Source organism: Biomphalaria glabrata, chromosome 5 (genome assembly GCF_947242115.1).
Source record: "Biomphalaria glabrata chromosome 5, xgBioGlab47.1, whole genome shotgun sequence".
NCBI lineage: Eukaryota > Metazoa > Mollusca > Gastropoda > Planorbidae > Biomphalaria > Biomphalaria glabrata.
Genome location: NC_074715.1, coordinates 32,616,987 through 32,640,131, shown reverse-complemented (window position 1 = coordinate 32,640,131; position 23,145 = coordinate 32,616,987). Strand labels below are relative to the sequence as shown.

Sequence of the window (23,145 nt, the reverse complement as noted above, 5' to 3'; positions counted from 1 at the left end):
TTAAAAAAAAAAGTTATTTTCAGACAGATCTTGCCTGAGCTGCCTCAACTGTTTTTTTTCTCCCTGTTGTACGTTGGAATCTTTCACCTTCAGAAGGCTAATATTTATGTTACATGGTGCAGCTTTGAGTTTTTACAATCTAAAATATTCGTCACTAATGATGATAGATGTTGAGTCCTATGTAAAGAATTAAATGAAAGCCTCTAATTAACAAATAAATTATTCTTTTAATATTAAAATTGTATTCATGGCATAATACATGTACAGAATAATTTCGACTATGATTCGCTAATACCCCCAAAATTATCCCCCTGTCAGTTTAGGAAGTCAATTTTTTTTTAAAAATTTATTTATGAAATTATTACCAATAATTTTGTGATTAGAAAACAAGTTTTTCTAAGTTCATGTATCTAATGAGTAAAGATTCTGCCCTGATCATGAGAAATGCCTTTTCCTTTTGGGATAACATAGAAAGTTGAATTTTTATTTTAAACCAGGAGATAAATAAATATCAGCTTTAAAAATGAACAATAAAACATAAAAGGAAGTTGAAATAAATTTAATGCAATCAATATATTCCAACATATTTCTATGAATCATGTGAAGTGGATAAAAAGATCCACCAATTTATAAAACCATTAATATGGAGTGACATTCATTTTCTCCTTAATTACATTGTAAGAAGTCAATGTAATTTATACTTAATTTTTTATGAAAAAATGAACAAAGGTTTTATATGATACACATTAAGAGTGATGGACAACAGGGTCTACTTATCTGACTACAAATTATCAACAAACATTTTTTGTTTCACTCAGCATAGCAAATCAAGAGGCATAACAAAAAATCAATATAAAGTGGTTCACAGATACCAATTTTTTACATGAAAATTTTTCACACATCTGTGAAAGAAAAAACAACAAAATAAATGTATATGAAAAGTAACCATTAGTTTTTTAGCCAACTAATACTACTAAAATATGAAGTAAAAGAATAGATGCTTTTTAAGATCAACAGGGGCATGATTTGTTGCACTAGTTTGTTATCAACCACTTATCATTAAAAAATGTATTGGGAAATTACATCTAGTTCTTATCACCACCAGAGGTTTCAAACTAAAAAACAATGAGTTAGTAGTATGGATTTATGCAAAGTCATCAGATCACAACTTTCCACTATATATAGCTGAAAAACTTTGTCAATTTCAGTATAATTAAACAAAATAAATTCTTTTGGTAATTTTACAACCAATATCCACATATAGGAAATTAATTTTATAAATGACATTCAACTTTGAAATGAAACATGTTTCTTTTCAGCATTAACATAAATTTCTTGATTGTTATGGAAATTATACAAGAGTAAGAGCTAAGAAAAAAAATTGACTCAATAGTCACAAAATCATAATTACTGTTATTCTGTGACAAAGACTCCCTACCATCTCCCTTAAATTCCCAACTGTGAAAGCCTTTCCAAAAGCAAGTTTCCATAATCTATGTAGTTAACTGGATTTGCTGCCATACAAACAGTTTTTAGGCGGCTTTCATCATTGTAGGTTTCAACCTTGGCTCGCAGCTTAAATAAGTAATTCTTAAACAAAGCTTCATTTATGACTCTGTCAAACTGACTCTCATCCTTTTCTCGCATTTCACCCAGCTCATCTGCAGGGATCCCAAGCAGAGCTTCTGCAGACTCTTGAAAACAAGTAATCCACTGATTGTCTGTATGGTCTGCAACATTTGCATTGAGAATCATTCTCCATTTGTAATTGGGAAATTCTCTATTGCATTTCTCACACCTGTAATGTCCATTGCCTTGGTCAACCAGTTTTTTATTGCAGTCAGCAGTTGGACATGCTTGGTACATGCAGTTATCTTTCTTGATAAACATGACAGTTCCTTTGGCTGTATAGTAGTCAGCCTTTTCTCCTTGGCCAAGATTTTCATTCTTAACCTACAAATGAAAAAAACATTTTTTTTTAAAAATCAACATTAAGTGAAAATACATGTATTTATACATTTAACTAGACTGATTATTGAAGAGAAAAAAAAAAGGGAAATTAGACACACTCAGAGCAAACCATTGACAGATTCCCCCTCTCAATAAGAGACATGAGAGAGCATTTGTCTTCTCTTTTGCACACATTCAAAGTATTTAGATTATACTTGACTTTAAAAACACAAGGTTTCTCAAAGAAATTAATGAGTGTAGGTCCAAATGAGTAAATTTTTTGTTTCAAATAATGATTTGTTATCTATTGGAAACTTTTTACTAATAAATTCATGTAAAATAAAAAAAGATCTCTGGCTGTCAATATCTGATCCTAACCAATATAAAGAAAACAGGACGCAAATCTAGCATACCAATACTATTTCTCTTAATGATTAAATTGCCTGTACTAAAAAAAAAAAAAAAAGTTTATTATCTAAAAATATTCATGTACTGGTACACTTTGTTATACCGGTACTGACTATTTTAATGCTAGAATTGTTCTGTGAAATGGTTTTGATTATTAAGTTTACACATTTCTTTACCTGAATAAATGTTTTATAGTTGGGAGAATGTCCAGCACCTGAACCACCATCTCCCTGGAAAGTGCTGAAGTGATGATCTCGCCCTTCATTTTCAAACCATCCACGAAGAGTAAAAGCTTCAGGAATGCCCGGATTGACAATAAGCTGACTACTTCCAGATACTGACAAGGAGCGTCCATTGAAGTCAGAAACTCTGGCTCCTTTGACAGCAATAACAGGGAAGCCCTGGCCATCAAACTTGGTGGCATCATCTCCCCACAATGTTAGATTCACAGCAACTCCAGACTGGTCTACCAGCTGAAGGTCACGTTTGACAATTTCTTTCTGAGTCTGTTTGCTGACCACAGATGAGACATCATTGCATACTTTCACAATGCCAACAATATCAACATTGGAATTAGGCTTAAACTTATCCAGTTCTGAGATTTTAACAAACTCAAAAGTCAATGATGGTAAATCTGCCCCATCGTTGCAAGGTTCAATGATAGTTTCTGCATTCATAGTCATTTCATAGTCACATTTCAAGTTGGAATACTGCTTATTGGCTGTTTTCAAAGAGCATTTAGAGAAATAGTAGACTTTATTGACTTCCAGCATGTCATAAAACTTATCCAGCTGTTCATTGAAACCTGTGCACCTAATTTCACCTGATTCATCTATCAGGTTGACATTAAAAAGCTTCCCTTCACCTTTTGAATTGCTCCATGTGCGAATATTAGACTTGAATGTAACCCTAGCTCTAATGCGCCAACGATTTTGATAAGGTGTTAAACTTGTAATTGAATGAACACGCGAAGATGGCGTTGATGGTGTTGAGGGCTTACTCAGCTTCTGATTGTTATTTTCTGGATTCTGTGGAGGGAAAAAAAGAATATTTTATTGTAAAAAATACCAATAATCCTAAATATACATACATATACATAAATGAAAATACAAAGAAAAAAATAGCTCAAATCATTTATTATAATAATAACTCATGAAAATATCAAGCTAAAAAGTATTTAAAAAAAGAAAAATATAGCAAGACCACCATCACCGAATTCAATCTGGATGTTGGGAGTTATTTCACAATTAATAAAACAAATAATTTTTTTTATAAGGTGGCCAAAGAATAGTGTTTGATTATTAGACAATAGGCAAAATATTGAAGATTCAAGATTGTTTTGTTTTTAACCCAAATGCTCCTAACGCAGAATAATGGAATAATTGGGACACTAACAAGTTTTATTTTAAAGCCTTCCTATAAAAGAGTTCACCAAGTATCATTTAGAAAGAGAGCATGGTGAAAATGATTATTTCCGAGGCTTCTTTAATATTCTAAAGATATTAGAAGTAAATATTTTTTAAACCATACTTATTGTTCTACTTTTTAAAGTTGTATTTTAATATTAGTATTAGATCTTAAATTTTTTTATTTGTTCATTTTTTTTTTAAATTCAGTTAAAATTGTTTTAAGGAGGGGAAAAGGAGAGTAAATTGATAGCTGTTCCAAACTAAAATATTCCTTATAAGATTCTATAGTATACATGTTTTTAATGAGATATAAAACAGAAAAATTAAGATTATTATTTATTATCTACCTATATGAAAGTTTAAAAAAAAAAATGACTTGTTTAAAAAGACCTACTGATCCTCCAAACTTTCCAAAATGGTTATTTGTGGCCAAAGGTTTTGATGTTGGTAGAGAAACTTTCTGCTCTGGTACATCTTCTTTAAGAGAGCTCAGTGGAGGTATTTCACTTGGGTTAATGACAGTAGGATTGCCTATCTTTTCTCCAACGTCTGCTCCTATAAGAAGATGTATAAAAAAAATGTCAACTTTGTATCAAAATTACGAATCAAACAAATATATTTGAAATCTTAGTAATACAAATATTAAAATGCATAAAAAGGACCAAGATGCCTGTGTGTAGTCGATGAATGAACTTTTTATGTTGTGTCTGTTCTATTTATGTGTATGTTTCTGTCGTGTTGTCTGTATATGAGAAAAGAGTCTTAGTCTGGTTTTGTGGTGGTATGCCCTCTGGACTGTCTTAACAATGGTGCTGAGTCAGAGTGTATAGATTGATATATATATATATATAATATATCTGTATAATGATTTGAAACACAAATTGCCTCTGACAACCAGTCCAACGGAACTGTTCTCCCTAACAGGAGAAGGGGCAAAGGCAAGTAACTGGCACCTTAACCAGTAAGCTTCGGGCAGGAGGGGATCATTAGCCATAGCCGGCTACCCACCTTGGAGAAGGAAAACTCTGAATTCAAACTTTTGTTGCCTTGCAGCTATACCCAATCATGGGAAAGGCTTTGTGAGTCAACCCTGAGAAAAAAAGCTGGCAACCCTAAGGCAGTTTGCAGCACCCAGTGCTACACCCTGGCAGAACCTAAGCTGCTGATCCCAAACTTTTGGATACATCAGCTGCGTGGAGAGGGGGAACTGATGTGTGTGCGACATCGGTTCCAATGCACAGGCATTCATCTCATTTCCATGAGATGATCGATAGTCACTTTGCGACTAAAGGAGGCCATAGAATAGAATGATTATTTATTTGGAGTGTGATTGTGGAGATGAACTTCAAATATCCCCTTGGCGGCCTTGGCCGTGCTCATAGAAATAGAAAGTAAATCTAGATACTGTTTTTATTTTTTGCTGGAGCCCAGCAACCATAAGAAAACAGATCAAACACAGTCACAGTGTGCATAACAAGGGGAAGGTGGATGTTACGTGCTCATATTAGTGTAAATGTGGAACGGTGCGAATGCGTGTTGAAAGGAGGAGGAACCAAAATGGAGAAATAAAAACGAAATAGTGTTTTGAGTATTCATGGAAATTAAATGAGTTATAAACGATGACGTTGTGGTTTTAGTGTTAATGTACTGTTCAAAGAGTCTCATCTTAGAAAGGAACGCAACAAGTGGCCCCACGAACAGGGGGGGGGGGGGGGTTAACGTGCGCATGTTAGTATAAATGTGGAACAGTGCGAATACGTGTTGAAAGGAGGAGGAACCAAAACGGAGAAATAGAAACGAAATAGTGTTTTGAGTGTTCATGGAAATTAAATGAGTTATAAACGATGACGTTGTGGTTTTAGTGTTAATGTACTGTTATTAACTGTTAAAAAAGTCTCATCTTAGAAAGGAACGTAACAGTGGACTAGGGGTGACTAGACTCTAGATATCTACATTCTAGTAAATTCTAGAATAGATCTAGATAATTATCATAATAAAACTTAAAGTAGAAGATATAGATTTAGATTGACTAGATCTAGTTATTATTCTAGTCCAATACTGTGTAAAATACTGTAAAAGACAGTCAGAGTAGTCACTTAGACAGTGACAGTAGATCTAGTGAAACTTAGTGTATTAGTGTATGTGTACAAGAATGTAGCCAGAGGAGGTTTGGGTTCAATACCCTTTACTCTAGTATAGAACTTACAACTAATATCTACTAGCTATTAGAAAATAGATTATAGATCTATTTAAAATTTAATTTATAGATAGACATAGGCAACATAGCATAGTCATAGAGTTATGATTGAGTTCTTAGACATGAGAGTTAAGAGAGTAATAATAATATAGATCTCTAGATCTATAATGTCTATATCTAGAACCTAGATCTACTAATCTACATCAGTACATGTACTTAGACATCTTAGATCTTAAGTTATTCTTGATCTAGAATCTAGAGTTCTAGACTGTCTATATTCTATAATATAATGTCTATTCTATAATTAATATAATATTACATAGACCCTCTACTGGCTCAACTAGACTAGATTAAATTCTAGATCTAGATCTATAGTAAAGTGCGAAGTTCGAGCGCATTAAGCCCGCTGGCAGCAATTTTCAAGTTTGGATTTTTATAGCACCGTAACGGTCTAACCTATGAAAAAACTGATGGTATCTCTTAATTCCTCGTCCTTTTTTCTATAAAAATAGATTGGATTTAATGTATCACTAGGCTTAGTTAAAATTAAATACGAAGTCAAAGAGGTGTAGGGTAAGTATCGCCAAGCGTACTTTTCCTCTAGCAGATTTTTCCCCAGTTAGTAAGCTCGATCGGGTTGGTGGAAGGTTTGAGCAGATCAAAGAAAATATATCTAAAAACATGTTTTAATATTTAATTTTTACTATAAAGTCATTTTCTTTTTACTCCAGCGCAAGAACACTATCCCTTGCACCATTTCCGACCCTCCACAACTTCAAATAGTCTCTTTGAGCTGATGAACCATCAGACTTAAAAATAGCCTTAATCCCATTACCCATTTCCTTCACTACCGGGTAGTAAAAAAGAATAATTCCACACCTCCTGAGTTTGACCTCACCATGAACTTAGCCTTTACAAGGAAAAGGAAATAGTATGTGTCGGAAGTAAAGAAAAAAGGTGCATGCGCAGTAGCAATATAGTAGTAATTTGGGAAACATTCAAATAAAAAAGTTATAGCAATAAAAAGTGAACTGTTCGAACCTCTTGTCAAATCGGGACTGCTCGAACTTCGCACTTTACTCTAGATCGAGCGCATTAAGCCCGCTGGCAGCAATTTTCAAGTTTGGATTTTTATAGCACCGTAACGGTCTGACCTATGAAAAAACTGATGGTATCTCTGAATTCCTCGTCCTTTTTTCTATAAAAATAGATTAGATTTAATGTATCACTAGGCTTAGTTAAAATTAAATACGAAGTCAAAGAGGTGTAGGGTAAGTATCGCCAAGCGTACTTTTCCTCGAGCGGATTTTTCCCCAGTTAGTAAGCTCGATCAGGTTGATGGAAGGTTCGAGCAGATCAAAGAAAATATATCTAAAAACATGTTTTAATATTTAATTTTTACTATAAAGTCATTTTCTTTTTACTCCAGCGCAAGAACACCATCCATTGCACCATTTCCCACCCTCCACAACTTCAAATAGTCTCTTTAAGTTTAAGCTTATGAGCCATCAGACTTAAAAATAGCCTTAGACTTAATCCCATTACCCATTTCCTTCACTACCGGGTAGTAAAAAAGAATGATTCCACACCTCCTGAGTTTGACCTCACCATTAACTTAGTCTTTACAAGGAAAAGGAAATAGTATGTGTCGGAAGTAAAGAAAAAAGGTGCATGCGCAGTAGCAATATAGTAGTAATTTGGTAAACATTCAAATAAAAAAGTTATAGCAATAAAAAGTGAACTGTTCGAACCTCTTGTCAAATCGGGACTGCTCGAACTTTACTCTATATTGACTATATTATGTCTAGAATTAGTCTAGATTCTAGATCTAGCTAGATTGAAGAACTAAGAACTATTTCTAGATCTATATAAACTATATTTCTTTATATAATATATAGCAGACTAGACACGACCTGTCGACACTAACTGACATAAGTGACTAAAGTAAGAGAGTAAGTGTGACTAAGACAGTCATTGTCAGACTAGAGTCACTAGACTGACTTAGACGTTGAAGAGATCTACCTGAAGCAAGAACTTTAAGATCCAAAATTATAATAACACGTTTGTCCCCAGCCAATTTATTACACATATATTTTGTCACTTCAATAACTGCATAATTAGTAATTTCATTGCTTTCCATAAATCTGTTAAGTTGGGCTGCTAACATGACATGAGAATACAAGTAATCTCCATCCGATAGCAGAAGCCTATAACGATCCACTGAGTTGGCTGCTGACTCTATTTTCTTTGCATTTATAACCTGAAATTTGGGATTTTCAGGTGTCAATTCATGAAGAATCTGGAGAATCGCATTATTAGAGAGCTTCATTTTTTTTTCTCTTATAATTAAAAATCCAGTAATCAGAATTCAATTAGATCTAGAGCTCTACAGTAGTTTTATTCACACTAAGAAAATCTTAACTTCATTATTTGTTATCAAGTGGCGCGCTTATTTTGGTGCGAAATAACCTAACAGGAAGTCACTGACAGGATAACGTTGCATTCAAAATAATGTCGGATTGGCTGACTATGTTTGGTTCTCATTATTTCCGGGTTGTATATCCAATGAAAAAATCGTTCTTTGCTCAGTTAATTAGCCTCGGACGGCTAACGCCTTATGGTGAAAGGATGTGCAAAATAATCCCTAACAAGTTTAATAATACATTAAAAAAAAATATAATATAATTAAAAAGCTATGAACATTTCATTAATCAATAATATTTAGCCTTATTTTTTGTGTAAATAATACTAAAAAGTTACCTACCATTGCGTAATATTTTATTGACTTTGTTGAGTGAATTCTGAGATCATCAAAATGGTTTCTCTATAACTAGATTCTAGAATCTATAACAACACTCTTTATACTGGCATGTCTAATAATCATATTTCGCTACTATTGTCATAATTGTGTTAACCCTAACCCTAGGACGAAGTGCATAACAATCCCGACAGTGCAAATTTAATTATGGGGTTTCACATATTATTGTAGTGATTAATTAGATAAAGTCTATTTTAGATAACTAGTCCAGTCTAGCTAGATCATAATAATCATATGATAGTGATAGACATAGTAAAGTATTCATACTGTTACATACTACTACTAGATAGTAGATGATTATTATTATGACTTAAAGACTTAGACTGACAGTCTAATTACTGAAAATTGTATTTTACCATTGAGTCCATTGTCACAGTGTAGACTGTAGTGTGTTGTTCATCATGGGAAACTGTTTTGCTGGACCTCATTCAGATCCAGCTACGAATCCTGTGGAAATTTCACCAACTCATAGAATAGATTCGAATGGTATAGTAACAAAAACTACAAGTGCAGCAGCTTCTAACACAAATAACTCTCAGGGTAGCCCATCACCATCAAATCAATCGCCACAGCATAAAGTTGAAACCAATGTGGATGTTATACACACTGGACCTCTAAAGGTTTTTGTGGCTTTGTATGATTATGATGCTCGAACAGACGAAGACTTGTCTTTCAGAAAAGGAGAACATTTAGAAATAATAAATGATACACAAGGAGACTGGTGGTTTGCAAGATCAAAGACTACCAAAAAAGAAGGTTATATACCCTCTAATTATGTGGCGAAACTAAAAAGTCTTGAGTCTGAAGCGTAAGTCAGAACATTGTTACATAGATCTAGATCTAGAATCTATCTAATAGTATATTTTATTAGATCTAGATCTACAATCTAGACCTAGTCCTATTTTTATTTTTTTCAGACAATCATTCAACCATATAAGCCATAAGCCTACATAACTATATAAAGTACAGTATTAAAGTTAGAAAGCTATAAATATACTTTAGTTTTAGGCATAAATAATAAATTTGATCATGTATTGTTAAGTGTAGTACCATATATATTGTAATTGTAATATTATTATTTTAAATACATATTAATTTAATTAATATACTACTAATATATGATCATTTTTTTGGTCAAAAATGGAAGGAAAACAAAGTGACATAATAACTTGAATAAGTGACAAAAGTGCTGAATTCAAATGAGTAGATATTGTTACAAATGATTGAAAGTATCCAAACCTTTATCATTAAATTTTACAAACATTTTTTAGTTTTATAAGTTGAACATGTAATAGTCAAAAAGATCAGGTGAAATGTAAATATCTTTTTTTGAGACCCAAGTTAAAATAAAAAGCTTTTTCTCCTGGTTGAGGCTCACATTTTATTATTTTAAAGTAAATTTCCCTTTTCAGACCTTATGATAAATAAAGATCATCTGTTTCTGTGGCCCACAGTTAACAAAGGTGTCATGCTGCCAGCATAAGGACCAACCGCCTTTGCTTTTCCTCTACTAATGTCCTGTTCTCCTTACGCCTTACTCTTTAGAGCTGTGTGGACATGGAGATGTCCTGAAATTAAAAATCCAAGGATTTGAACCCAAGACCCTTCAGTTTGTCAAGCATTATTGTTTGCTTTGGAAATCTTAACCTTAAAATTTATAGATATTTAATATATCAAAACATTGATTGTAACATGTCAGTTTCGTTTGTTTTGCCACATGTATAACATTCAGACATGGTCTAGATCCATTGAGAAATAGAAAAAAATGCATTAAAATTAAAAAAGGTCTTTAGGTCAGCTTTTAAAATATGACTATTGTAGTCAAAACTTAAACATCACTACTGAATCTTTAAATTTTACTAAAAAAATGGCAGAAACCTTTCTGATTTTTCTAACTATTTAAGAAGTGTGACTGGGTAAATTTTAAGTGATGATTTATTTTTTTTGTTATTGTTTTTCTTTTCAGCTTTAATATTGAATGAACCAATTTTTTACAATGTAGAGTTGCTAAAATCACTAAATTTATGACACTAGAGAAGTATAGTTGTAAAAGATTGAAAAAAAAAAAAGGTTTATGTTGCATTGACTTTATCATAAAAATTCAATTTGAAATAGTAAAAGTATGATATTTTCCCATTTTATTATAAGGTTAGAAATATCAAAGATAAATCTTTTTTTTTTAAAGTACAATAAACACATTATTTTTTTCAGCTGGTATTTTGGTAAAATCAAAAGAGTTGAAGCAGAGAAAAAACTGCTTTCACCAGAAAATGAACATGGTGCATTTTTGATTCGTGACAGTGAAAGTCGTAGAAATGATTATTCATTATCAGGTGAGCCTTGTAATAATAATACTAATAAAAAAAATAAACAGTCACTGTTTAAAAAGACAAAGGTAAAAGAAAATATGTAAATAGCTGAGATCTATTATATCTTCTAGAAGTCTGATTATAACTCAAAAAGTGAAGAAACTTGTACATTAAAATAAATAAAATGTAAATGTAAATATAAAATTGTTAGTCTTGAGTCATTCAAAACAAAAATCCGAATATTATATTGAAAGTGTAATAAGCAGCAACTTAAATTGAATTTTATTCTAGTGCGGGATGGTGACACAGTGAAGCATTATAGAATTCGTCAGCTAGATGAAGGAGGCTTTTTTATTGCAAGGCGGATAACATTCCGTGCTCTGTCAGATTTGGTGGATCACTACAGTGCTGATTCTGATGGCTTATGTGTCAATCTTAGAAAACCATGTTCTCAGGTAGGTGTTGTCTATATGTCTTTTAAAATTTTTTTTCTTGATCAGAAATTACTCAGTAGAAATGCCATAAAAAAACTTATCCACATACTTTTGGTTTAATTGCAACACAGTCTAAGCTTATTAAACCAGCCAAAAGAAACTCTTGCTATATTTTTATGATAACTTCAGGGGTTAAATTGGAGTCATTGCAATAAGATAAAAGTCTTATGTCAGAGAATTTAAGGAAAAAAAAAAGCAAACAAAAAGTTTCCAGAGAGAGAAAGAGTAAGAAGGAAAGAGAAAAATAGCTGGTCGCTCCAATTAAGTTTAACAGATAAAATAAATATAATTCATGGCTAAAAATTAGGTTGGGGTGATCATTAAAATGGGACCTGTTTATTGAAAGTTTAAAAAAAGGGGGGCGGTGCTCCGGCCAAAATTAACAATATTTAGCCTTGGAACAAATCAACAGGTGTAGCCTAGTAAATAAGACTACGATTATGATTACACATAATAAAAATATATATTAATGAAGAAAGGAATTTTAACTTCAGAAAATTTACCATATTTCAACTGTCTCATAAAAACAAATGTTTTTTATGTAGATTGAAAAACCACAAACAGTTGGCCTATCATACAACACAAAAGATCAATGGGAAATTCCTAAGAGCTCACTTAAACTGATCAGAAAAATTGGACATGGTCAGTTTGGTGAGGTCTGGGAAGGTTTATGGAACAATACAACACCAGTTGCAATCAAGACTTTAAAACCAGGTATCATAAACATTCTCCGTAGATAAGTAAATATTGAACAACCTAACATTTTTGAACTCGTATGTAATAAAAAAAAAAAATGGAATAAAAAAATATTCTTTTAACATTTTCCTTCTAGGCACCATGGATCCTAAAGATTTCTTGGCTGAAGCTCAAATAATGAAAAAGTTGCGCCATGCAAAACTGATACAGTTGTATGCAGTCTGTACACAAGATGAACCTATCTATATTATTACAGAATTAATGAAAAATGGCAGCTTGTTAGAATATTTACAAGGTAATCTATCTGTTGAAACAATGTTTTGTTTTCCTTTTCTTCTCTTTTTACACAATAGAATTTAAAGTAGCTTGGAATGCTGTTGGGGTTTGAGTGTGTTAGATTTTGTAGATATAAAATAAATTAGTTATGGAAAAGTCTATATATTCTATATGTAAAATTCATGTTATCTTTTAAACTTTATAAATACAACAAAGCTACTGGTAAGTAATAGTATTTATCTGTAATGAAAATATAATCTTATTTTTGTATCCAGACTTCTAGAAATAAGATCTTTGTAGTATTTTATTGCATATCCTCAAAATAATTTGTATGGGCTTTAGAATATTATTATTTTAATCTATTGAAATTTAATATTGCTTTAAAAGTAATTCATTTCTCTTTTTTTTTTCAAAGTATTTTTTTGTTATTTTTAGATGTTTAATGTTTTTTAAAATATATTTTGTAATATCACCCTTTTGTCACTTGGAGTTACACACCCTCTCCCCCAGCTTAGTATTTTGAGTAATACTGCAGGGCAAGAGCCTAGGAGCCATTGGTTTAACTAAAAACAGCTAAAATAGTAATATATGTACCAAGAAATAATGAAATTCTGGCTCAATATATCAAATAACTCAATGAAGGAGCATTGAGTTTATCAGCATTGATTCACAATTTATTGTGTTTTTCATTTGTTTGCTCAAAAGATTCTTGTGCCTAACAGTAGTGCTAAACTTGTTTGAATATATAGGCTTGTTCTGTTCTGTGGATGTGTAAATACAAAGCATTTTGTTTGACCAGCTTAATTACTTGCTTTTAGAGTAAACCATGAAATATATATATATATATGTGAATATACATTTGTTGCTATGCCTGCTTTTAGTTTTGTGATAATAACTGATATTATTTGTTTTAAGGTAAAGGACGCTTACTGAAGCTACCCAACTTGATTGATGTTGGAGCACAGATTGCTTGTGGCATGGCATACCTTGAATCACAAAATTACATCCATAGAGATTTGGCAGCTAGAAATATACTTGTGGGTGATAGCAACAATGTCAAAATAGCAGATTTTGGCTTGGCTAGAGTGATTAAGGTAATATGGAATATTAAATTCAATCATTACATACAATCATAGTGCTACATGTATTCATTGAAATGACTGAATGAACTAAGCCCTATTAAAGAGTCCTGTCATTGTTCAAAAACTATAACTTAACTTTAATTTCCCTCTTACCATATCACATCTTCCTTTTACATAGAGTAAAATGTTCAAAATGTTTGTCTAGATTTTCAGTAACAACACCAGCAAAAACAGTAGAACACCGGTATTTTTAATGTAAACAAAATAAAATTTTATTTAATAACATTCGTAACCTGTCATTAAAATAAAATGATTTTAAATGAGCAGGGAAAACAAAAGATGAAAAAGGCTAATTTGTTATTACATAACAAGCTTCTATTAAGATTAAAAAAACAACACATTTGAAGCAATCAAAAACTTGTTGAAGCTATAGTGGCTAATTATTGTGAAATAAATTATGTAATAATAAAAAATAAGTTGGGATTAGAAGACTTTTTGTTGTATTTGATAAGGCTGTTATCAGTAAGAGAAGTAATGTCATTCAACATTCTTTCTTTTACATTCAAAGTAAACATTTCAACCTTTCAACACTTGTGGATCACTAACTAGACAGTATTTAACTCACTGTGTTGCTGAGTGTCATAAACTGCTTGGCAACTTATCAAGGGAGGGCTTGAATTTGAATTTGAATTGTGCTGGAGGAATATCTATAAGGCAGCACAGAAATTTTCTCCCATCTGCTTCTCCTCCTCTCTCCCCACCTTCTCTCCCAGGTCCACAAAAGAGATTGGACCAGAGTGGACTGAACATACTTTAGCATAAAAGATGCACCATACAAAAGTAATTTAAACAAGGTTACAAAGACAGTTTGTGTGGAAACACAAACTAAATATCGGCCCCTGAAGTGGTCCACCCAGGCAGGTAAAAAGGCAGGTTTCATTATTATCAGAATGAAATTCTATCAAAGACAAATGACAGAGAAGTATGGAGAAAAAAGGTTAACCGATCTTGTGTGGTGCCCCAGTGATCCAGCAGACCAAAGGATAGGTGAAAGTGAATGTGAAGTTGGATGTGAACCTGGCCTAACCGATGACTTATATTGAATATCTAATTTATTTAATTGTTTTGTAAAGGGTCAATCTCTTATTCCTCAAGAAAAAAACATTTCCATAAAAAAAAATGAATTAAAAAATATTTTTTTTTCCCTTGGTTAAGTGTTCTATTGTATTCAAGAGGCACTACAGTTCACGCGATAATATGAAAAACTACTTATTAATTGTTGTTTTAAATTATGCATACTAAATAGATTTTTTCTGTTTAAAAAAAAAGTAAACATTTTTTGAGTGTAAATATAGTTCTTAGTATAACAGAACTTAACAATACAAATGTATAAAAAAAATCTACAACCGTTTGCATTATTGTGTTAAAAATATGGTAAATAGTCATCTCCCCTAATTAAGAGCCTCCTGTGTTTGTTACTACTAATAGTGAATAGTTGTAAAAGTATATTTTTATGAAAAACTGCTTGCACAAGTGATTTAAAAAATTAGAATTTTCGCTTTCAGAAAAGAAAAAAGTAGCCGTTGCGTCGGATTTTCACTATCTTTTGTAGTTTATGAGATCTAAAAGGGACAGACGGACGGACAGACAATCCACACAAAACTAATAGCGTGTTTTCCCCTTTCGGGGGCCGCTAAAAAGCAATATTATTGCACCACCACATACTTTACATTTTACTAATTAACCTTTTTAATTTGCATTAGGGTGTGATATGGTTTCTAGGATACTTTAGTAACAAAATGACAAGGTATTCACTCTCTGTGGCATTTTACGTCTTGAGAGACGATCTTTTCCCTTTGCAACTTCTTGTGTGACTAAAAAGTCCAATCCTTGATACACAGCTGCGGTCACAGGATGGGCATATGTAATCACCAGGTGCTGTTGCATTTTTACCCTTCTTTCTGCTTCTGTTGTGTATGGCATCTGCAATCCGAGACCCTTCCTTTATGCTCTCTCTCCATCTTCCCAGCTGCTAGTGTCAATTTTGAAGAGCTTCATGTCGTGTTTGCATACATTCATATACTGTAAAAGTGGGTGACCAGCAGCTCTCCTGCCTTCTATTAGATCACCATACAGAATGTCTTGTGGAAGTCGACCTACTGACATTCTACGAACGTAACCAAGCCAGTGAAGGCGTCTGCTGCTGATAACAGAGTGGATGTCCTGGCACCCTGCTCTTCGTAGCACTCTCTCAATGGTTATTTTATCTTGCCACCTTATTTTAAAGATCTGCCTTAGGCATCGGAGGTGGAAGACTTTCAGCTTTTTTTCCTGCCATGAGTAGGTTGACCATGTTTCACTTCCGCATAGCAAAGTGCTCATCACACAGGTCCGGTAGACTAAGGCTTTAGTATTGTTAGTCAGCAATATGTTGTCCCACACTCTTTTCTGTAACCGTGACATGGTGCCCATTGCTTTGGCTATCCTGTTGTTCATGTCTTTATCCAGTAGAGCATTGTTGGATATGATGGAGCCAAGATAGCAAAAGTGATCAACAATTTCTAGTGGTTGGCCATTAATGTTTACTTGAGGTGCAGTATTTGTGTTCTGAACTAGTATCTTAGCCTTGCCTTGAATATTCACTAATGGTTGGGAATAATAGGAATTACTTTAGTATGACAATTAATATATTTGTTATTTCACTGAATAGTTTGATTTTAAGTTTCATATAAACATTCTCTTTGTTTATGTTTGTTGCTAGGGTAATTATTTAACTTACTTTTGTTTTTAAGGAGGATGAGTATGAAGCCAGAGTAGGTGCAAGATTTCCTATCAAGTGGACAGCCCCTGAAGCTGCCAACTTCAACAGGTTCACCATTAAATCTGACGTTTGGTCTTTTGGTATTTTGCTGACTGAAATCGTTACATATGGACGTGTACCTTATCCAGGTAAATTATTGTTTGATTTTTTATTCTTATAGCAGATTCTTAACCTTCTTGCTATGCAATAATGTGTTCTCGAGATGAATCTATATTTTACCTGTTTACATGCACATAATATTTAAAGGAGTGCAAGCTGTCGATTAGAGTTTATTTGTTCGCAGATTTTATTTGTTCACAGATTTTAGTTGATTTGTTTATTTTGTGTTACTTGTTTAGCTTAAATATTATTCTTGTTGCATTTATTAATGCATGTGTTCAGAGTTTCTATTCTTTAATTTAAATCTGTGATTGATTTATTTCTGATTTTTGTTTTTGTGAGAACAAATGATTCATAAAATTCTATCCTAACTATTAAAGATACACTCAAACAAGCAGGGTATAATTTTTCACTTGCATATTTTTCAATAGTTCACAATTGATAAACCACTGGATTCAGCTACAGATATTCTAAAGATTAAAATAGCAGCTTATGTCCTTGTAATTGGGCTACTAAAAATGTTTTCATAATCCATAAACTTGTCTGTTTTACCATCAACCTTGACCACAGGGCTGTTTATCACTCTTGTAAGACTACTCATAATTTTGAGACAAGCTTTCAACCCCATTAGTAAATGTGTTTGTTTAGTTCACTGTAATGACATTTATTCTTTTGAGTCTCTATCTTAATCTTCATTCTGGAAGCGACTATGGATTATCTCATAGATATGAGATGAAGGCCTGGCTAATAGCTATGGTTGGAATGGTGTCGCCCACAAAGCTGTTCCCTCCCTGATGTTTCCAAAAGAATGGCAGGTGCCAATACAGTTTTGGATCAGCTGCATTGCAGGGGTGTAGCACTGTGCTGCAAGGTGCCTAGGAGTCACATGCTCCTAATTTTACTAGATGCTTGACTCCCAAAGCCTTGCCACAAGGCTGCTGAGGTTTGAATTCAGTTTTCCTTCTCCTATGTGGAGCCATGGTTGACTAGCTGCTCCTGCCTGAAGCTTACTGGTTGTTTGCTTTTGCCCCATTTCCTGTCATTGATAACAGTTCTGCCAAAATCAATATGATTCACTTGAAGGTCAGGTGTTGGACTGGTTGTCAGAGTCTATGTGAGATGCCATTGTAAGCATTTTGTACGTAGCGCAGTGCTTATATCTATTACCATTTCTGGTAATAACAATCTTATGGAACCATTGTTTGAGTAAATAGAGACAGTTAAACAATTAGTTTTGGTTACAAGTATCCTCATGAAAGATTTTATTAGATGAATTTGTATAATAGTAAATAGATTTAATGAGAGTTTTGTATAACTGCACTACGACAAAGTCCCTTACTTTTTTCAAGAGATGACAAATAATCATTAGAAAAGTATTTATAAACATTTTAACCTGAAACCTTCTCATCATAACCTCAAGCTTGTCCTATTGTTTAAGTTATGGATAATTATTAATACTATCTCAGCAAATCTCTTTTTCATCTCCATTTTGTAATCTCAGAAAAAATGAGAATAATATTTGAAAAATTTGATAAAATGATACTTTTTTTTTTTGTGTGCCAGGTATGACTAATGCTGAAGTGCTGCACCAGGTGGAACATGGCTACCGCATGCCCTGCCCACAAGGTTGTCCCAAAGCACTTTATGAGATAATGCTTGATTGTTGGCGTAAAGAAGAAATTGAAAGACCAACATTTGAAACTCTTCAGTGGAAATTGGAAGAGTTTTTCTCAATGGATCCTAAAGAGTACAGAGAAGCTTCATTTGTGAGATAAACTCATATTAGCAGTCTAGTCATTTTACTTCAAACTTGAGACATTGAGCCATGACTGTCTGTGAATGCTGAGATACAGAATGCTCATTTTTATATTGAGACATAGCTATTTATATAATTCAAGTCAATTATTTTTGCTGGGGTAAACAGCTGTTGACTTAAAAAATGTATTGGAGATATGTATGCAAATATAAAAATCATTTTTTGTTTGCTGCATAGAGATTGGCTCAGCTTGTGTGATAGCTACATGTAGCTTTACTTAGTAGTATGGTAGTATTTTGTGTGTGTGTACATTTTTGCTTCATTCTGTATGTTTATTAATCAAATTTCAAAAAAGAAAAAATGTGGACCTCTTAAAGGATTTCTGATAAGAAGGGGAGGGGAACATGTTTTGTTGATAGACATTCTCATTATACATTAAAAAAAATAAACATAATCTTGACAAAGAGAAAGGTGAGATAGAACATACTTTGTAAAATATTTGTGCCACAAAGTTAATGGTATGTCAGTTTCCAGTGGGGAAGAAGATTTAGTAACTATTCAGTCAATAAGAGAATTTGATTTCTGTTATCAATCACATTGAATAGTGGAGTTAATCTTATCCATTTTTTAAATTTATTTTAATATAAAATTTTTTAAGATAAAAAAACAAAACAAATTCAAATGCTAGTTTTTATTAGAATTGAATATTTTGTAGAACTGCACTTGAAAATGTGTTATGAAATTTGCAGTACACTAAAAGCAGCTAGTTTTATTCACAAACTGTACTTTAATCTGTTCATATGTACAGTTATATTGTTTGCTTGTTATGAATAGTACAAATATGATCATTCTAAATGAATGGGTAAATTTTGTATGAAACTTTTTTTTTTTTTTTTTTTTTTTTTTTTTTTTTTTTTTAGTCCTTTTTGTTAATGGTACATAATATATTTATGTAACTAACTGTTTTAAACTATGGAAGTGAATGCAGCCATTATTGCAAAATATTGTAAACAGTGTTTTAGTGAGAGGTATTCATCACATATGCTTATTGTAAACTTGATCCTTGGTTTTGTTTTGTCAGGGTTGTTGTCTAGAAATATTCAATGCTGTTCAGCTATTTTAGATTTGTGTACAGATGTGCTCACATTTAATGTGCTTTTGTTTTGCGGTTTTACTTTTAAGAATAACTATAGAGATATTTTTTTTTGTTTTTGTTTTTTGCTTTTTGATAATTATATATGGTTTCAATATTACACTATACTTTTTATACATATATAAATAATCTTTACAATTTGTACATATGTTTATAATTTTGATAAACTGAAATAAGTTTATAGTTGTGACCATTGATTGATTCATGTACCCAAGATTTTAACTTGTCAGTTTAAGGATATGAGGTAGCTGTGAGTTAAAGTAAACTAGGTAGCAATGTTTGGCTGTTTAGCTTACATTAACTTAGGCTGATGTCATTTACCACTTCAAACTAACACTTTCACATTTTATCAACTTGGTGCTTTATTGTAGTTTTGTTAGAAGAAGGACTTGTGCATGATCTTAGTTCTAAGATCTATTCACTCATAGCCAACACATTCCTACTAAGTAAATCAAACTCATAGCATTGACAGATTTAAATGTGTGTGTGGCAACATAACTTCTGTGACAGAAACATTACTCATCTGTACATGTCTGCTTTGAAGTGTTCCAATGTTTTCTGAATGACTGTGTTGCTGATTTCCCCCTTCTCCCTTTTTTCCATTGTATGTTCTCTTGTTGTTTCAAAAGTATTGGTGTGGCTTTGTTCAGTGTTATGTGTTTTATCTATACAGTTTTTTTTTTCTAACAACATAAATGTCAATTGGAGACTTGACTTACTATCTGCAGTCTTTACATCTTACTTACAACTTCAATTCAATGCTGTTCAGCTTACACTTAAAGCATACATAAGACAGTAGCAAAGCCAAGTGGATGGCCGCCTTGTTGTGATGTGTGTGCTTTCTATTGACATCTTGATGGTCCTGGGCTTAAACCCTGCCCACTGCCATCCCCCACCATCCTTTGAGAGGTTTGGGCTAGGATGAAATATTTAATTCTAAAGGGACATGTAAAACAAACAATGAAAGCCCAAAAAAATGTTTTTTTTTTATTTTTAATATGTAAAATGCAAAATGTAGTGCTAGACCTATATAAAAATAAAATGAAATTGTGTGGTTTGTCAGAATTTTATTGATACAAGTCTCTAAAATCTTGTTTTCATTCAGAATTGATATTTGTTCTGTTCAAGATAAAAACTCCAACATTAGTTTTGACCTAATTAATCCATTTCTAAATGTTTTCAACACCACCATGCTAACTATAATTGATGTAAGTTTATGTCATCAATTTACAAGATTGTACTGTGAGCTTCTAGATCATTCCTATGAGTATATTCACATATTTCTAAGGGATTATGTTTCACTATGAATGTATGCATGTGTTACTATTTCATGTCAAATTTGTATTTGTTCATTGGTTAGGCTGAAAAGGCTCCCCCTTTCCCTTCTTGCCAAGGGAGTTAGCTTTATCCAAGTATGTGTAGGTATTTCCTTGAAGAGGACATATGTGGCTCTGTGCAAATAGAACTGTCCTGACAAAAAGAAATACTTGTTGACTAATCAGAATGTCAGAGCAAAGTTGTCAAAGACATACTTTTAACATTTAATAATCTTGTCTTACAAACAAACAATGTTTCTATGAAATGTATGTGAAATGTCTCTTCTATGTACATTTGTACTTATTTATTTCCTACAGTACAGGCGTTGTAAATAATTTAAGAGAAAATCATTTTTGTAATAACTAGCAGTCTCGAAAGAGACCTGTGTCTGTACTGATAGAGAAACTAGACTTGTATTTTCCTTTGCTAGCTATCTTTTAGCATTTTATGTTGATTTGTATGCTAACAAATATACATTTCAATCGTTGATAAGATCCTGCTCTCATTTCTGGTCATTGATTTTAGTTAGGAGTTGATTGATCTGCCTTTAGCTAAAAAGTCAGGCTAAGATGGCCTAGTCTTGACAAAAAGTGGGTTGGATATGTTCATACAACTGGTTAACTAGCTCCACCATTCTGTTTCAAAGAAGTTATTCTTTTTAAAATGGAATTTTGTGACTGGTGTTACTTACAATGAAGTCTGACTTGACATTTAACTTCTCTCCAGAGATGTTCTTCAATTTTGGTGTCGACTATTGAAACAAAATCTTTCATCTGTTAAGGTCTAAATTCTATTTTAATGTTATGTAGCATACCATGTAATGTGTTGGCAATTCTAGCACTGCAAGTAAACAGTGACATAGATTCTCTTTTAACATTGATAATGTACACTGAACTATTAGCTAACTGAGAATTATTTGCTCTCCTTTTCAGTACAAAATACATCTCACCAGCTCCCTTTGAACTAAAAATATTTAACAGTTGTTCCCCTTCAAACCTTTGGGACCTTAGGGCACTTGATGTAAAAACTCAGCTGATTCTATGAACTAAAATTAACAAGTGTGTCATGTGGCCAGGACAACCACCATTGTTGCCTTCTCAAACTAATGTCATGTACCCATTAGAGTTGGGTTGGTTTAGGGACCAATAAGTGTTTGAAACTGTCCTCTGCAGTTAACCATACATGTCAGGGTATCTGGTTTAAAATTTGTTTGGCTAATGTAATAGAGTAACAGGATTTATGACATAATTAAAGTTATAGTTAACCTGAAGCTGTTCAGTCCACATAGATTTTCCTTACATCTCTCTGCATCATAGATTTTTCTGGTCTCTCTGCATCAGCAGTCTCTTAGAGCACCATTGAATGCTACCATCTTATCAATGATGTCCTGCCAAAGTGTGCAATATTTCCAATGGTGATTGAGTTCATGATTGGTGTGTGTGTGTTTAATTCCCTTCAGCTGTTGGCTTGGACTTTATCTCCCCTGACCTGCTCTAGTGTGTGCCATAGGTAGCATGTTGGTTCAAAGTTTTCTCTCTTTTTTTTTATATATATATTAAATGTCATCTACTGCAAAAAATATTTTGTAGTTTTTGTTATTTTTTTAGTATGAAATATTCTGTGTTCTATTGAGCATAACATTTTTTTTTAAATTTTAAAATAAACATCTCCTCAGTTCATATGAATGAACTAACATTTTAATAACTTGAACAAAGCTCTTTCTTAAAACAAAACTTACTGTAACTTTTATTAATATTGTATAAAGATTCAACTTGAGATCTAGATCTAGTAGTAACAAAATGAAATTATAAGAAAACAAAATCTCACTGTAAATAAACGTCTTTACTGTCTTACATCTCTGATTGGTCTCTCCCAGACTATGACAGACCAGCTCCTGGTTTCACCATTCTACACTACCAAAAAACAAACTATGACAGACCAGCTCCTGGTTTCACCATTCTACACTACCAAACTATGACAGACCAGCTCCTGGTTTCACCATTCTACACTACCAAACTATGACAGACCAGCTCCTGGTTTCACCATTCTACACTACCAAAAAACAAACTATGACAGACCAGCTCCTGGTTTCACCATTCTACACTACCAAACTATGACAGACCAGCTCCTGGTTTCACCATTCTACACTACCAAACTATGACAGACCAGCTCCTGGTTTCACCATTCTACACTACCAAAAAACAAACTATGACAGACCAGCTCCTGGTTTCACCATTCTACACTACCAAACTATGACAGACCAGCTCCTGGTTTCACCATTCTACACTACCAAAAAACAAACTATGACAGACCAGCTCCTGGTTTCACCATTCTACACTACCAAACTATGACAGACCAGC

The 23,145-nt window shown here is 32.8% G+C and overlaps 3 protein-coding genes across 3 annotated transcripts in view; 1 reads left to right on the top strand and 2 right to left on the bottom strand.

Annotated features, from left to right (window-relative positions):
* LOC106077623 (putative RNA polymerase II subunit B1 CTD phosphatase RPAP2) overlaps positions 1–23,145 on the bottom strand; it is a 273,180-nt gene that overhangs the window by 41,088 nt on the left and 208,947 nt on the right. The gene's annotated exons all lie outside the window — the stretch shown is intronic.
* On the bottom strand, positions 544–8,449 carry LOC106077619 (replication protein A 70 kDa DNA-binding subunit-like). The gene is made up of 4 exons (XM_013238346.2): positions 7,987–8,449; positions 4,162–4,322; positions 2,535–3,386; positions 544–1,953 (listed from the first exon to the last, which is right to left on the bottom strand). Exons 1-4 carry the CDS (start codon positions 8,291–8,293, stop codon positions 1,447–1,449), a joined length of 1,827 nt encoding a protein of 608 aa, XP_013093800.2. The 5' UTR covers positions 8,294–8,449; the 3' UTR covers positions 544–1,446.
* On the top strand, positions 8,562–23,035 carry LOC106077622 (tyrosine-protein kinase Src42A-like). The gene is made up of 8 exons (XM_013238353.2): positions 8,562–9,590; positions 10,994–11,115; positions 11,383–11,546; positions 12,131–12,299; positions 12,418–12,576; positions 13,473–13,651; positions 16,432–16,588; positions 18,123–23,035. The coding sequence occupies exons 1-8, from the start codon at positions 9,184–9,186 to the stop codon at positions 18,332–18,334; spliced, it is 1,569 nt and encodes a 522-aa protein (XP_013093807.1). The 5' UTR covers positions 8,562–9,183; the 3' UTR covers positions 18,335–23,035.

What these genes read in the sequence shown, in the direction of transcription:
- LOC106077619 (XM_013238346.2), bottom strand. Translation starts at nt 8,293, where the DNA reads ATGAAGCTCTCTAATAATGCGATTCTCCAGATTCTTCATGAATTGACA. An exon ending in TCTTAAAGTTCTTGCTTCAG is followed by an intron (nt 4,323 to 7,986) that starts GTAGATCTCTTC and finishes ATCTTCTTATAG; the next exon opens with GAGCAGACGTTGGAGAAAAG. An exon ending in TTGGAAAGTTTGGAGGATCA is followed by an intron (nt 3,387 to 4,161) that starts GTAGGTCTTTTT and finishes TTCCCTCCACAG; the next exon opens with AATCCAGAAAATAACAATCA.
- LOC106077622 (XM_013238353.2), top strand. Translation starts at nt 9,184, where the DNA reads ATGGGAAACTGTTTTGCTGGACCTCATTCAGATCCAGCTACGAATCCT. An exon ending in TTAGAAAACCATGTTCTCAG is followed by an intron (nt 11,547 to 12,130) that starts GTAGGTGTTGTC and finishes TTTTTTATGTAG; the next exon opens with ATTGAAAAACCACAAACAGT. An exon ending in AATCAAGACTTTAAAACCAG is followed by an intron (nt 12,300 to 12,417) that starts GTATCATAAACA and finishes TTTTCCTTCTAG; the next exon opens with GCACCATGGATCCTAAAGAT.